Raw genomic sequence first — 16,656 nt, forward strand, 5'->3', positions numbered from 1 at the left:
TCTTCTAAAGATTCCCAATTAGATGAAAAGTAAGAAAAGTATATTCGGTGCTTTCTCCGAAGTTTGAAGCACTTTCGGTATATTTTAATGACCGACTCATTATTTTTTAACTTCCTGTAAAGTTAAAATCTAGCACTATTTTGATATTGGTTTTCAAGCCCAAAAAACGAGATAATCAATATTCCGCCTTTAAGGTTTCTGACTCTGGATTTTCTTTCCATGATGGGCAAAGAGAATCAATTTAATTGTATTCAAAATTGCATCTCATTCTTAATTTCCCAGCCATCATTACTCAGATTTTTTTATTCGCGATTTTATATTTTTCCCTTTCTGTCAGCATTTTCTACGTTTATTTTTGAACCTTGGCCTCACTCCGGGCTTACTGCTTTCTATTCTTTGCCTCTATATTATTCAGATGGAGGCGAATCTGATCCTTGATTGGAAATTGCATAAGCATCTGGACGTCCTTCTTGAAGCAGAATTCCGTGCCAGCGGATGTTGTACTACTGGAAGTGTCATCTCATGGCTTACATTATCGTGGATATTGCCAGGGTGAAAAGTAAAAATGTTAGAGCAGGTCTGAGAGTCGATCTGAGCCTATCCGAACCTGCTGAGACGCTGGATGCTATAACCCTGTTGCAAGCTTCCGGTTCCGGATCTGAAAGTTAAATACAATTTTGTTTAAATGATATATTTTCAAAAATAAAATTTTGAGTTTTATAAATTTGATATTGGATATAACGACTTTGAATTTAGCTATACATAGATTTGAAAATTGGATAATTTATTTAAACAAAAGTAATTCTTCTATCAAAAAAGACATATCTGGATTGGTCTCATCCATATCTCTATCAAATTTTCGAATTATTGAAAAAATGATCTTTAAACAATTAAATTGCTATATGCAATTCGTAAGTCAATATAAGCACATGTATGAGTCCGAAAATATTTTCAAGAACATTACTAGATACTTCAAAAAATGCATTCAGGAGCTTTATTAACTATCGCCAGAAAATAATTATTCAAACAAACACAATGTTTATAAACATTTTTTCATTTTTTGATTGCTTAATGTACAATAATGCAAAGTAATGCTAAGTAAACCCAAACTAAATGAGTTTTTCACGATGAGCGGTTTGTTAAAGTTAACAATAGTAACATATTTATTTAGTTTGGGTTTATTTACTGTTACTTTACATTATTCTGCATTAAACAATAAAGAAAATTAAAACAGTGTATAAACATTGTATTTATTCAGATAATCATTAGAAGCGTGAATGAATTTTGAAGGATTTCTAAGAGATGGCGTTACATGTACTATAACGCATCGAGGCATATCGTTACAATATGCAGGTCGAAGCCATATCATGTGGTCGTAGTTTTCATTAAGTGCCATTTTAAGGGCATGTGATACTTAGGAAATTGTCGATTTTACCAGTTTTAGTTTCCCTCGGCTTTTTTATAGAATAATAAATATTTTGTCTTAAAAATTTGGTAAATGATAGCGAACATGCCAACGGAAGTCCCCACACGCTTTTTTGGAAGTTAATTCAAAAAAGTTTTAATTTAGCAAAATGTGATTAATTTGCATAGCGCTTAGGAAATAGTATCGATTTTTTCAGTGTTACATTCCCCCGGATTTTTTCCTAGGATAAGAAATATTTTGACTTCAAAATCTGGGAAATGATAGCGAACATGCTAACGGACGTCCCCGCACACATTTTCTGTGTTTTTTATCAACAATTTTTTGACATTGCTAACAACGTGCGTGTATATTTCAAAGTTATGTATATTACAATTCACCCGAGCAGTACTTCCAAACTACACAATATTTTTTGGCCGAAAACTTTGGATTTACAAATAAATATAGTAACTAATCTCCCGGAACTAAACTTGTTTGCGGCCAATCAAAAAAATTTATTTCATAAATAATTTCCAGATTATCGGAAAGGCCGAGATTAAAAACGACGTAACCTCAAAATAATGCATATGCATACAATTTTTATTTAGCACAATAAACTTTTTAAATGATTATTCCTTAAAAGAGAAATTGGAGACGTTCGTTATGATATTTTATAGCATCTCCGAATTCAGTTTTCTAAAATTTTCATTTTTGTGGAAAAAAAGCCGGGGAAACTGTAAGTATCATATGCCCTTAACGAAGTGTAAACAGCACATTTTTTGTAGCATCAAAGATGTCGGCTTCCGTACCAACAAAGTAGCATTTGCGGAAAGTTTTCTTTTTCAATTCGAAGAAAAGTGCAGCTGAAAGTCATCGATTGTTTTTGGAAACTTACGGGGATCATACTCCATCGACTGAAACGTATGAGTATTAGTTTAAAAATTTTGAAAGTGGTGATTTCGACACGGAGGATAAAGAACGTCCATGCAATGCGAGAAGGATCGAGGATGAATAATTGGAGACGTTACTCGGTGAAAACCCATTTCAAACGGAAGATGAGCTTACAAAATCATTTAGAGTTGATTATTCGACCATTTCTAGACGCTTATATGCACTTGGAATGTTGCAAAAGTGAGAAAAGTTGGTGCTGTACAAATTGCAGTCAATACCCTTGAAAAGGAGACTTTTTGCTTGTAAACGGCTATTTCAACGGCAAGTTCGGGAGGAATTTCTGCATCGCATTGTTACTAGCGATTTAAAGTCGATTCGATATGCGTAAGAATTAGTGGGTTAATCACGGCCAACCATCAGCATTAATAGAAAAACCGAATATCCATGGATCGAAGCTCAAGCTCTGTACTAGGTGGAATTAGCAGGGTGTTGTGTACTACGAGTTCTTCTAACCTAACGAAACTATCACCCACATTATAAAGCATGTCAAAACATACTTCCGATCCATGACTCATGGTCTGTCTAAGCAAAAATTCACTTCTTGTGAAGATGCCAAAAAATGGGACAATTCGGGGATAGTTTCAAAAGAATAGTCGTTTTTCCGACGTAATATCTGTATGCTACCCGAAAGATGGGGTTAAGTAGTTGCTAACGATGGACAATACTTTTAATGATCAACTGGTAATCACATTTCAAAAATAAATCCGTCATTTAAAACAAAATCCTTCAAAATTAATGCACGCTCTGAATATTTTTCCTGGTGATTGCAAAAGCTTCTGGGTGTATTTTATTGAAGTATCTAATAATGTTCTTGAAAATATTTTCGGACTCATACATTTGTTTACATTGGGTTTCAAATTGTTTATAACAATATAATTGTAGAATTTTTTTTTTATAATAATTAGAAAAGCACCTAGAGAAATGGTTGAGACAAATCCAGAAATTTCTTTGTATTTTTGATAGGGCAATTACTTTTGCTTAAATAAATTTCCCAATTTAAAAATATATATGTATAGCTGATTTTGGAGTCGTAAAATATATAAATGATTACATTGTATTGCTTCTAATTATGAAAGTCATACCTTATTGGCGCAAAAATTAAACTACAATAATATTATATATAAATATTATATAAAAACTTCGAAGCTAAATTTTAAAATTATTAATTCAACAAGTTTATTAATAAAAATTTATTTAGATCAAAATGAAAATGCTTAGAAACATATTGCTTCCAAGCATGAGCGTCTTTAAACCTAATTCACTAAACCTCAAATGTCTGAAAACTTGATTGCTTCCAAACTTGAAATCGTGAATACTTCATTGCTTTATGTCTTAAAAGCTGAAAACAGGATTGATTTCAAAAATGAAAGCACTAAAACTTGATTCATTACAAACTTAAGTGTCCTAAAACTTGATTACTTCCAGACTTAAGAGTCTTAGAACTTAACTTCTTCTAAATTTTAAATTATTAAAAATTGATTGCTTGGCTTTGATATTTAAGAGTTATGAAACCTGATTGGTTCTAAACTTGAAAGTTTTAAAAATTGATAGTTTATAATCTTTAAAGTCCCAAAATGCAATTCCTTGTACATTTTTAAGTTTTAAAAATTGTTTCCTCTAGAATTCGAAAGTCTTCAAAACGGATTGCTCTTGAATGAGAAAGTTTGACTAATATTGATTAATTCACAACTTGAGATTCGTAAACCTTGATATTTTACAAACTTCAAAGACTAAAAACTTGATTGGTTGTGAACTTGAAAACTTGAAAATTTTATTACTTAAAAACTTGAAATTATAGGTTGCTTATTGTTTTTTCTCAACTTTAAAAAAACATGATATTTTCTTAAGCAGAGTTTCTAAATTCGATAGGTTACAAATTCTATTGCCAAATTTAATTGATTAAGAATAAGCTTGATTTTTTCAAAATTGATTGCTTCCAAACTTAAGAGGCCTAGAACTTGATTTTTCTATAATTTAAAGTCTTGAAAATTGATTGCTTCTGAACCTGAGGTCGTTAAAACTTAATTGCATCTTCACGTTAAAGTCTTAAAAATGGATAGCTTTCGAGATTAAATGCCTTAAAACTTTATTAATTGCCCAAATAGCACACTTCCCGGAAAAACATGGTATTTCCTTAGGACTTGGTCCAATTGTCCGAAAGAAAAAACCAGGCCTGCCCGTAGGCCTGGATTTCGCCTGGCTCATGTCCGCTGCGAGTTTGTTGTATTTAACAAAACTAATTTAATGCCACAAACTTTTACAGGGAATTCAGTATTTTTAATCGAAATAGTTTTAATTAATAGAATTGAGTGAGAAATCTATTTTACATGAAAATATTTCATTTGCATTGAAAAGCAGTAGAGATTTAGCTGGTATTTCAAAATTCTTGGTATTTAAAAAAAATTGAAATTTTGAAACAATAGTAAAGAATAATTAAGTTCTTTCAATAATTTTCTAAAAAGGAAACAAAAATTTCGAAGTCCGAAAACGTTAGATAACATTTCGACCAACAAAGAAGCTATGGCAGTAGGCTGACAGCAGCCGCATAGCCAATTAATGCGGGGCAAAAAAAGGGTGGGGATGAGGGGGTCTGAACCACCCGTTTGGGCATTATTACACAATCTGAGAGAAATTCGACATGACTTGAGTCAAAAGTGACGTTTATTATATGTAGGAAAAAAGCTCGCAATTGGGAAAAACCTCAAGATCTGATAATTTATTTTATGAGAAAAAGGTAAAGAAGAAGAGTGGGAGGGGTAGAGGGGTCGAAGAATGAAATTCGTTGTTAGACTTATTTCATAAGGAAGTCTTTTAGCATCGCGTGCTCGAGAAGCGAATCAAAATCATATTTCCCGAGAGAGGAAATATGTTTATAGGGTGATAATGATGCTGATTCATAGAATTTCGTGGCGGTTTCTTTGATATACTCTGAATTATAAGGTATTTGAAATCCTCTGTGAAGGAGAAAGTTCTTGGTATATCTAGGGGTTTTGCGTCTGAGGAATTTATTTCGGATAATCCAGATGTGATAAATGTTACTTTTTGACGCACTTACCCCAAATTCTACAGGCGAAGGTTATGACTGGTCGGATAAACATTTTGTAGATTAGGGTTCCATATTCTGGTTTAACAATCGAGTGTCTATTAACAATAGGGCTCACACGCGAGATAACCCCGACAGCTTTCCCTTTAGTTTCATGGATATGCTACTTCCAATTAAGACGTTTATGGAGTTTACCCCCTTGGTGTTTTACGGAATTTTTCCATTCTATTGGTTCATTAAAAATGTTTAGTAGATCTATTTTGACAGACTTTCTGGCTGAGAAAAGAATTGATTATGACTTTGCTACTTTTATTTTTATTCTCCATAGCTTAGCCCATGCAACCATGATTTTAAGAGTTTTGTTTAGTAATTTCAAGATTTTCAGAGCTGATCAAGAGGAAGTGAATAGTACAGTGTCGTCTGCATATAATCCAATTATAACTTCGGGGACCTCAGGGATGTCGTTCACGTAAATAATAAAAAATACCGGACCTAAGCTTCTGCCTTGGGGCACACCCGCTTAGACGGGTTCCTCTTTTGAAAGTGTCTGGCCTATTTTGACTGAGAATTTTTTGTTAGAAAGATAAGAGCTTATAAAGAGGATCAGTCTTTTTGGGAAATTCTAATTTATTAATTTTACTAGCAGTCCAACATGCCAGACACTATCAAAAGCTTTTCTACATCGAGGAAAACGGCTCCAGTGTTTTTTCTTCGATAAAAATTTAAGATAAGGGCTTCGGTAAGATTGAGCATCATGTGCTGCGTAGAGTGACCTATTCTAAAACCGTATTGTTGTGATTTAAGGATGCTATTTTCCTCGAGGTGATAGTTTACGCGAGTGAGTATTATTTTTTCAAAGAATTTATTTCTTGTATTAAGAAGACTAATGGGCCTGTAGCCGATAGGATGATATGGATCCTTGTCTTTTTCTGAAAAACTAATATGTGAGCTATTTTCCATGAGTTAGAAAAGTAGCTTAATTGAATACAAGCATTGAAGATATTAGCGAGGAGGGTGAGAGAAGAAATGGGAAATTTTTTAAGGACTAGGTTTGAACTTAAATTAGGACCGGGAGCTTTGTTATTTTTAGTAGTTTTAATTTGTTTTTTTAATTCATAATGGGTTATTTTCTTGAAATTATCGGTGCTTGGGGTTCTAAGAAAATCGGAGACAATTTGTTCGCATTCCGCAATGTGCAGAGGGTCTGATGGTTCGTTATGTGTGATGAAGTTACTTTCATAATTTGCTGCTAGAACATTTACTTTATCGGCAGGAGAGAGTGAAAACGTTTGATCTGGATTTTTGAGAGGGGGAATAATATATCACGGCTTCGTTAGGGCTTTAGTTATATGATAAATAGACTTATCTTTAATTTCAAGTTTACCGACTTCTTTATTCCAATTTTTCTATCTGTGCTCTTGAACTTTAATTGCTATAGTGTTCCGAAGGTGGTTAATGATGTTTTTAAGGATACAGCTTTTAGTTTTTTGATGTGTTCGGCAGAGTTTATTGCGAGTGTGGATAAGGTCTTCAATCTCGGAGCTGAGAGGTTGATCGTATTTGTTAATGGTAGCCTGTGGAACTAAACTGTGAATGGCAGTGTTTATTCTAAAAGTGAGATTGGCGATGGCCTCGTCAATGTGGCAAGTGTTTGTTATTGAAGGTTCAAAGTTACCATTTGTTTCTAGAGTCAAGTTGAATGCCGGCCAATTTTCTTTTGCAAAATTATAGCGAGGGGCGACAGGGGCTTTTTCACAATAAGTGAAAAGGCTTAGAAGGACTGGACGATGATCGGAGTCAAATTTGTCAATAGTAACAGTGTCATGATTGTAGAAGTTATTTTTAGAAATTGCAAAGTCAATAAGGTCAGATTTATGTTTGGTGTTGCAAGGAAAAAATGTATGCGCATCTGGTGCTGAAATTTTGAGATTCTCATGATTTATAAACTCAAATAATTGTTTCCTAATTTTGTTAGTTGTTCTGCTATTCCAGGCTAAGTGTTTAGCATTTGGGTCACCTGCAGGAATTACCAAGGGTGTAAGTTTGAATATTTTTCTGTAGTCATTTATTAGAAATTCGCGAGAGAGAGTCTAATAGAGCGAGACTATAGCATATGGATTCTCGTGAATTTGTATTTGTATGGCAGTAGCTTCAAGGGATTCAAGTTCAGGAATTATTCGTTCGGTATGATCAATATTTTCTTGAATTAAGATCGCGGTGCCTCTGTGTTATTTCTGTACACTTTATAGCCACGAACTAGATTAACGCGTAGGGATTAGCGTTTTAAAGTTTCACTGCGCAAGCAAATGGCAATGTTATTTTTGTAGAGGTAGATGGCTAGTTCATGCCTTTTGTAAGGATACTCTGAGCATTCAAAAAAATAATTTTTAAAGTGTTACTATTTAAGGTGGCCATTTTTGATAGCAAGTGATAGTATATTACTCATAATCTCTGCGGTTGAATTTATAGCTTTGGCAATGTTAATTTTTCCTCCCATAATATCAGAGGATAAGGTCGTAACTCTTGTTAGTAGATTTACATGATTTTTCTATGATATCCTGAGAGGGAGTATTTTTAACGAGGACAATAGTTGGATTAATTTTATTTTGTTGGCTTGGAATGTTCTTGACGATAGGTGGTTTAGCGCGAGTGCTAGTAATTTTCGGAGTTTTGGGTGGCTGTATAGCTTGAGATTTGATCGTATGTGCTTCTGATGTAGAGGCGACTACAGTGCTGTAAAGTGGTGATTTTTTCTCTGGCTGGACACTGACTTGTGGGGTGTATTTACTTATATAATTATCTTTTTGAGCGGTCTGAGAAGATGGTTTATTAGGTACCGCTTCTTTACGTGTATTATTAGTTTTTGGTTTATTATTTGTGGGTTTTCTGGAAGCTGTTTTAAAAGCAGGACAACCTCTGTAATTAGCGGGGTGGTCTCTTGTACAGTTAGCGCAAGTAACCGGCGATTTGGATTCTTTTTGCATGTAGAACTCTGATGCGCGCCACCACACTTCACACAGCGGAAGTAACACACGTCAGAGACGTGGTGAAACCTTTGGCACTTAAAGCACTGAGAGGTTTCCTTAAGTTTGACGTAGGGCTCGACCTTTATTATCATAAAAGCAATTGACTTCAGATTGAGAAGCTCTTTTGCTTGAGGAGTATTCAACAACGTTACCCGAAGCATTGGTAAGGCTTTTTCAGTTTGTCGGTTCCTCATTCGAGAAACCGACGTGATTGTGAACCCTTCCTTTTTTAGTTCGGAAAGAACGGAGTCTTCTGGGAATGCGATGGGGATATGAAACTCTGATAGGATAAATATTTGACCCGAGATTGTATACTATTGGCTTAAACTTGGTGGAATCTTTTAACAGTTTATGTAGAACTGTATAGGGGTGGTTACCCTCATCCAAAATAACATTAATTAGGGGTATTTTACGGGCCCTGTAATCTTTTTCAGATTAGGATTTTTATTATTAGGTACTGCGTGTGAGTCTGGCAGTTCCCTACTCGCAATAGACGTTCTCGACGTCCTACTACTTTCTCTGATTCAGGTGGCCAAAGATCGGCCATGTCTGGCGCTGTCCGATGCGTTATCGAACGATTTGACGAGCTTTCGCTTTTTACTTTTGGAGATGACGATGGATGCCGAATGTGCATTAGTAGAGGGGAAATTTACATCAATATCCCACACAATATATATATAATATCATTTACAGCTTCCAAATCTAATTGAACTTGAAAAAGTGGAAATTATCAGCATACACATTTGTTCGAAAATATTTACGCAATAATCCGAAAATATTTTATTGTCTCAAACAATTATTGAAAGATAAACAGTAATAGTAAGTTATAGCAATAAGAAAATAATTTAATGATTGTATTAATTCTATTGCATGTAAGCAGGATAACATATATCAGGTTTTTATTTAATTTCAATACTGTGTACGTTTTGAACATTTTATTTCGAAACTAAGAACTTCAACCGGAGAGATAAATTTTAGAAGAAATTAGGCGATAAATTTCCAAAGAAAAATCAGCTAAGGATGCGATTTTACACACAGTTTAAAGAACAAGATAGAAAGCTCGAGTTCGCTAACAAGCATTTTTCGACATTTTTTGCTGTTAAACTATGCAAGATAGAAAAAAAGATCAATTTACAAATATTATTCTCTAAAAGCACATCTACAAATTTATGACAAAACACTTTTTCATGGGGTGCGTAGTTTTTGTTTTAATTGTAAGAAGTAACATTAAAAATAAAAAAAATAAAAAAAGTTATTTGCCCAAAAAGATCTACAAATTTATTATTCTTAATTCCTTTGAAGGGCGCTTAGTTATTGTTATTGTGAAAAATAACATCACACATAAAAAAATAAACATAGAAAAACAACGACACAAGATGCAGTAAAATTATTATTTCAGATATTGTTTTTGGTATCAATAGGACGCTCACGTTTTTAAATTATAAAAACAAGGAAATAAAGATACTTTTGTCTCAATATAAATGTATATTATAAGTTGTAATAATAACACAGCCACACAAAAAAAAATTGTGCGGATCTGTTAACAAGACACACGTATTCCTATGGATTTTGGGGCGCTGAATTCAAATTCGGTATTTGATTGGCTCGATCTCTGCTATTCCACAGGCATATAAAGCATGGCTCTTTCGTGAAACCCGATTGCTGGCCTAATATCATTGTTATGATTTTGAGATCACCACATATTTGCCATTTGTGATTCGGGTCATTAACTTTCTCAAGAATCATTTTAACATCATTATATTCTTCTTTGATGACCGTTAAGTGAGCTATAGGGATAGGAGCGTTAGCATTCGTGTGATGCAGTAAAACAGCCTTAATGCTGCGTTTTGACGAATCAATGAAAATTCGCCATTCTTCGTCTCTGTACACATTTCTCTTCAAGTGGTTCATTGGTCCGTTAACGTCAGTGCAGTACACTAAAGACGTCTCTTCGTCTTTAACGAAAAAATTTCTGAATTCTTTATCCATGTCGCGATAGAATGAAACATTTGTCTTTGGCTCTAGAAGATTTCTTCTTTTTAGAAATGAAGCGGCAAATTCAGCGCCGTCTTTCGGTAATCCAAGATCTCTAATGAAATCATTCAGTTCTAGTTGCGACACTAATATTGGAACCTTCAATTTCATTTTAAGCACGCCATATTCGTAATCTTTTTCGTCATTTTCATCGGAATCATCAGAACTATTTTCTGCTCGGTCACTGGTTTTACTACCGTCTCCATGAAGTTGACTTTCAACTTCCATTCTATCATCTTCTAAAGCGCTTAAATCAGTCTGGCGTGCATTTTTATTGATTTCAATTGCTCTTGTTCTGTGCACACATTAATGTACGAAATGCTATCTTTATTTTTGGCGCTGAACCCTTTGACGGAATTCATGCGAAAGTAGGAGTCCTTCGCAATAACGGGTTTTTTCCATGTGGTTGGTGTAGAGTACTTGCGGTACTTTTCGTTGTTTGAATTTTTTAGACGATACAACATAAGTCTGCAGGAATTGCAAATGACGTGAGGAACCCATTTTGTTTCTTAGTGCAGCAATTTACGGTCAAAACACTTTTCACTACCTCGTCGATTGATTTTCGCAAACTGCTCACTTCATATTTACTGCAAATGTAACAGAATGAATCTGAGCTATTCTTGCAGACATGCGATTAAGAAATGCTCGCAGTTTTTTCCCTTGTAGCATGAGACTCTACACCAACCAAGTAATCCATTGATGAAGAGCTACGGTTGCATGATGACGACGTCGGAGAGCCCGCTTTCCCACCCTGACCAGACGCCGATACTGGGATTTTTTTCTGCATCGTAATACACTTTTTAACTGTGTCTGCCATGACGGCATGAACGCGGTTTACCCAGGTACTCAGCCAATGTGGATCTGTTGCCCACCGTCAACACGTGGAGGTGCCCTGGTTACAGACACAGGCGAATAATGCTAGCGACAAGCGGTTACGAAAGTCCAGACATTTACTGCTATTAATGTCAAAATATGAAAGTACGCAAGAACAGGGTTGCCAGCGTAATCGGTTAGGTTAGGTCAGGTTTCGTTAGGTTAGAATAGGTTAAACCTCTATGTAGGTTAAGCCGAAGCTGAATGAAACGGTACCGCAAACACAACGGGACAACACAATCAGTTTAATTGTGTTTCGTGAGGTGAGGTTAGGTAAGGTTAGGCTAGGTTAGATTTGTTTCTAGGTTAGGCTCGAGTTGTCCCATTCGATGTAGCACAAATTTGCTACTGGGAAAATATGCTTCCAGAGGTCTACGTGTAGTTCAATAAATTTCTGTTAATTCATGTTAGGTGAGGTCAGGTTCTGTTGGGTAAAGTTATATTAAATAAGTTAATATCAGGCAAGGGTTGATCCTTCACAGTTGTCGACATGTTTTTGAAGTGAAAATTTGCATCAATGGCATTATTTTGAAATTTATTTGCCTTAGTTCATGATTTTTCGTCATTTTTTTGAGGTTATGGCTCAACCATGACGTGATGGGTGATTTTTGATACCGAATTTGAATTCAGGGCCCCAAAATCCATAGGAATACGTGTGTCTTGTTACCAGATCCGCACACTTTTTTTCTGTGGCTGTGTAATCATTTATTGAAATAATGCAGTTTTCATGGTAGATAAGAATAAAAATTAATGCGAAATAAAGAACAAATATTACAAAGATGATGAAAAATAAAATGTTAACTTTATTTAAAAATATCATTCCCAGAATGCGGTAAAAAATACGTAAAAAACAATAAAGCCAAAGGAGCTTTAAAAAAGAGAATTCGCGGAAAAAATACATTACTGAGCGCAAAAAGGGCGGTAAATATACCATCGACTGCAAAATCAAAAAGACGCGCGAAAAAATTATTTATGTCTTCTTGTACTGAATCCACTTCAAATCAATTTGGCTTCTACACTTTAAATCACAAAATTTCTCAAAGACAAAATAATATGTTGTTTTCTAGAGGAAATTAAATGATTTGTATTTTTTCGATTGAAAAAAATTTACCGGAAAATTTACAAAGATTTAAAATTAACAATGTGACGGCAGTTTTCTAAAAAAAATTCGATTTTCTTATCAAATTCAACCTTAAAATATTTTGTCATTTTTTTTAATTTGTACTTTGATAAGGGAGATGTCTTATAAGTTTGATGTTGGCTAAAAAACTTTTGTGGCCAGAATAATTTTTGTTATAGAATCGAATCTTCTACTTTTTATCAGAAACAATGACAGATACGAAAAAAACTTATGATACACCAAACTCTCACTTTCAGTCAGGTGTTAGCGGTGACCTTCAAATGGCCTTGGACTGATTTCTGGGGGATAGAAACGTCAACAGTGAGGGCCGCCTGACTCGTTTCTAATTGGAATATATATCTATACATACTTATAATGTCGCAACCGCTCTCGCCCACTCCCCTGAGCAGCTGCGTGAGCCAGCACTTCTAGGAAGGCCCAGAACGGGGTGACTGAAAGCGAGAGTTTAATGTAATAAATGTTTGAACATCTAACATAGTTCTAAAATGTCTTTTGTAATTTTCCGATATATTTCATTGTTTATGACAATAATTTAAAAAGTGCGTTTTTAGGGGAGAAAATCCTCTTTACCTCAAAAATAATTTAAATCGCATGATTATGAAAAAATCCTTCCTTCTATTAGCAACAACTTTTCGAAAATATTTGGAAGAATAAAAAAGTGAGGTTTTGCAACAAACAAAAATTTCACATCTACAAATTCGAAGAAATAATTAAAAAATTTTTTTGGAAAAATTTACCTCTTACTTTTTTGAATATATTTTTTTTACGATTTCTGCTAATATACAAGAAAGAAATTTTATCATCATCAGACAAGACACATTTTTCATAGAGCTTCATTAGACGCGTGCATACTTTTTTTGGAATATTTTTTCGTATCTGTCATTGTGTCCGAGAAAAAGTATAAAATTAGATTGTAAGAAAAAAAATCTCCTGAACACAAAAGTTATTCAGCCGGCAACAAACTAACCAGACATATTCCTGATCAAAGTATAAATTCAAAAAATAATTGCCAAAAAAATTAAGGGTGGGGTTTCTTTTTAAGAAATCCGAATTTTATTCTTTTTAGAAGACCCAACGCCATTTTGTGAAGTTTAAACTTTAAATTTTCCGACTGATTACGAAATAAGGCGATAAACAATAATTAAATCAAGAAGAGAATTTCTTTAATTTGTTCAAAATTTTTAGAGATTTAAAGGAAAAAATCCGGTTCTTTGGAAAATAAAGCACAAAATTCAAATACGCATAACTTCTAAGAAAGTTTTTTTTGTAAATCGAAAGAATAAGTATTACTTAATTTCTTCTAAAAAACGACATATATTGTCCACGAAATATTCTGCAATTGTAAGTGTAGAACCTTGACTGATTTGAAATGGATGCGGCCCTTAAACATTCTGTTTGCATCTCTCCGATTGAAGTTAATAGTTTAGAAATAAAATGTTCAAAACATGCACAGTATTGAAATTAAATAAAAATCTGATATACGTTGTCCTTCTTAGACGCAATGGAATTAATAAATTAATTAAATTTTTTTATTATTTCTATAATTTACCATTACTGTCTATCTTGGAATAATTGTTTAAGACAATAATTAATAAAAGTTTTCGTAATTAGAAAAATAAATCAATTTTTCCCTCCTAAGGAATTATTGAAAGAATTCAATTATTCTTCATTATTGTTTAAAATTTTCAACAAAAATAAAGTTAAAATACCACTTAAATCTCTACCGCTTTTACATACAAATAAATTATTTTTATGTAAAATCGATTTCTCACTAAATTCTATTAATTAGAGCTATTTCCATTAAAAACACTGAATTATCTGTAAGACTTTGTTGCATGAATTTAGTTTTATTACAAACAAAAAAATCGCGGCGGACATTAATGTACGTTTTAACCAAGGTTTCAGTATAGGTATAAACTTACTGTAGACCTGGATTTTTCTCCCGGCTACTTGGACCAAGTCCTAAAACTTGCTTGATTTTGAACTTGACACTTAGAGGACTTGATTGCTTGAAAATTTGAGTCAAATTTTATTAATTTAAATTTTGAAAGTCCTAACAAAACAATTACTTTCAAATATTAATGCCGGAAAAGGACCCCGCACCAAAATAGCAGTAAATGGCTTTATGTCCAAAATTTTTGAAAAAAAATTTGGTTTGTATTTTCGAACCTGCAAAGCAAAAATTAAAAATGAAAAACTAAGAAAAATAGACAGTTTTTTGACAAGTACTTGTCAAAGTTTTAACTATTACATATATTTTAATCGAAAAATGCTTATTTTAGTGAAATTATTTTTTTTTCTCAAAAATTCTTTGATATATTTTGCTAAAAGTTTCACATTTTGTCGAACACACCGAAAAAAGTGCATACCCACGAACAAGAAATATTAATTATTTTTTGTATATACAGCATGTTTTGGGGGTGTTTTCATACCTTAAACATCCAAATATAGAAAGCATCATTTTTTAGTAACTAAAATCACTAGAGATTTGTTACCCAACTGATACGGTTTGAAATCACTTTAAAATAAGTAGAAGAAGCAAGCATAGAAAGAATATGTTTTTAAATCAATTTCAAGTGATCCCTTAAATATTGGAACCAGAAATGTGACATTCCTTGATGAACAAAAACCAACGGGATGTTCTGATCGATAATAATAATGGTAATAATAATTAAAATATACATACTCAAAATACAAAAGAACATAAATAAATGAAAATAATAATAACTGGTACAAATATGCACGAGCTTCCACCAACCAGTGCAAACTTGTTCTAACTTATTCCAGCCTGTACTATTTAGTAGCAAGGATGTTTTTACACGGGAAGTTTAAAAATTCATAAAGTTCTTGGTCGCAAAGAAGAAATATTGCGAAATTTTAAGTGGGGATGTGAGTATAGTCTGCATAGTTTTAAATAATAATAATACCAACTTTAAAGCGAGCTTGCAGGTTTTTTTCAGGTTGGAACAGTTTGGTGAAAGTTTGCCTTAAAAAAAAAGAGTCAACACAATTTTCCGAATTTTTAGTGATTTTTCATTATGCTATATGTATAGCAGTGTGAGAAAAAAAATTTGCAATTGTTTTTTTCGTTTTTCGAGTCCACGAGCTTAAATAACTTTTTTACAATTTAGGTATCGTATAGACTGGATAGCTTATTTATTTAACTTTAGTTTTTTTTAAACCACGGTAGACCGTTTTTCACTGAGGTATCGAACTTTCAATCAAAAAGGACCCTCTTGTTTTTGATCGACGATATCTCAGCAACCAATGGTCTCACAGAAAATTTAAGGGCAGTTCTGAAAACTGGAATAAATTTACTACAAGATTCTGCCACGATCTTCATGACATAAATTTGAAAAAAGAGGAAAGAAGGATAATTTATGGTTTATCGGAAAATCAACGGCTAAATTTCAAATTCTTATGAAATGGCTAATGTTGAATGTCCCTTTTACGTTAAATGACCACAAAAAACCCTGCGTAGATAACCTTGTTGCAAACGGTCAAACTTTTGACAAAATTAAAGGGTCACGTGTTTTGCGCTTGAATATGTCCTAATAATTTCTTTTAAAGGCTTCCAAAACTTGAAAAAGTTTTGATTTTCACTGCCGCCGGCATTAGCGTTACCCAAAGCGTACCACGTACAGGTTTCACGGTGGGATTTACGCTTCTGTGTTTGCCTGTTCCTGTGGAGTGTGTTTGCTGGCTGTTTGTTTATCTGTCTGCTGTCTGTCTGGCAGAATCCAGTTTTCACAGTTTTTACTGAGAATGGCAATGCCATTTTTCTGGGTTCAATGTTTAAGGGATGTTAAAACATCCCTTAAAATTGATTTAATGACATAGTATTGCTATGCTTTCTTCCTCTACTTACGAGGGTAGTTCAATAAGTCCTTAGAATGACCAACAAATGGGGCGCGAATCGCTCCAAATCATCTGTTTTCAGTCAGCACCACTCCCGACTAGATATATGGTGCAGTCACAGTCCACATCTTCTGAGTTTACGTGTTTTTATAACCAATTGAAAAAAAATTGTTCGTTAAGAAAAATGGAAAAAAACGAGTTCAGAGCGGTAATAAAACATTTTCCATTAAAGGGTTTAACTCCATATGAGATAAAAAATGAATTGGACTCAGTTCATGGCACATCTGCCCCTGCCTTAGCAACGGTTTATAACTGAGTAAATGAATTT

General features: G+C 33.6%; 1 protein-coding gene across 1 annotated transcript in view; it reads right to left on the reverse strand.

The window, feature by feature from the left end:
* Window positions 1-270: 270 nt before the first annotated feature.
* LOC117172547 (acetylcholinesterase) overlaps window positions 271-16,656 on the reverse strand; it is a 477,961-nt gene continuing 461,575 nt past the window's right edge. Inside the window, exon 6 of the mRNA XM_033360594.1 lies at window positions 271-658. Within this exon, the coding sequence (XP_033216485.1) occupies window positions 528-658 (131 nt within the window). The 3' untranslated portion in view covers window positions 271-527. The remainder of the gene's footprint in view (window positions 659-16,656) is intronic.

This window comes from Belonocnema kinseyi, chromosome 5, assembly GCF_010883055.1.
Source record: "Belonocnema kinseyi isolate 2016_QV_RU_SX_M_011 chromosome 5, B_treatae_v1, whole genome shotgun sequence".
Lineage (NCBI taxonomy): Eukaryota > Metazoa > Arthropoda > Insecta > Hymenoptera > Cynipidae > Belonocnema > Belonocnema kinseyi.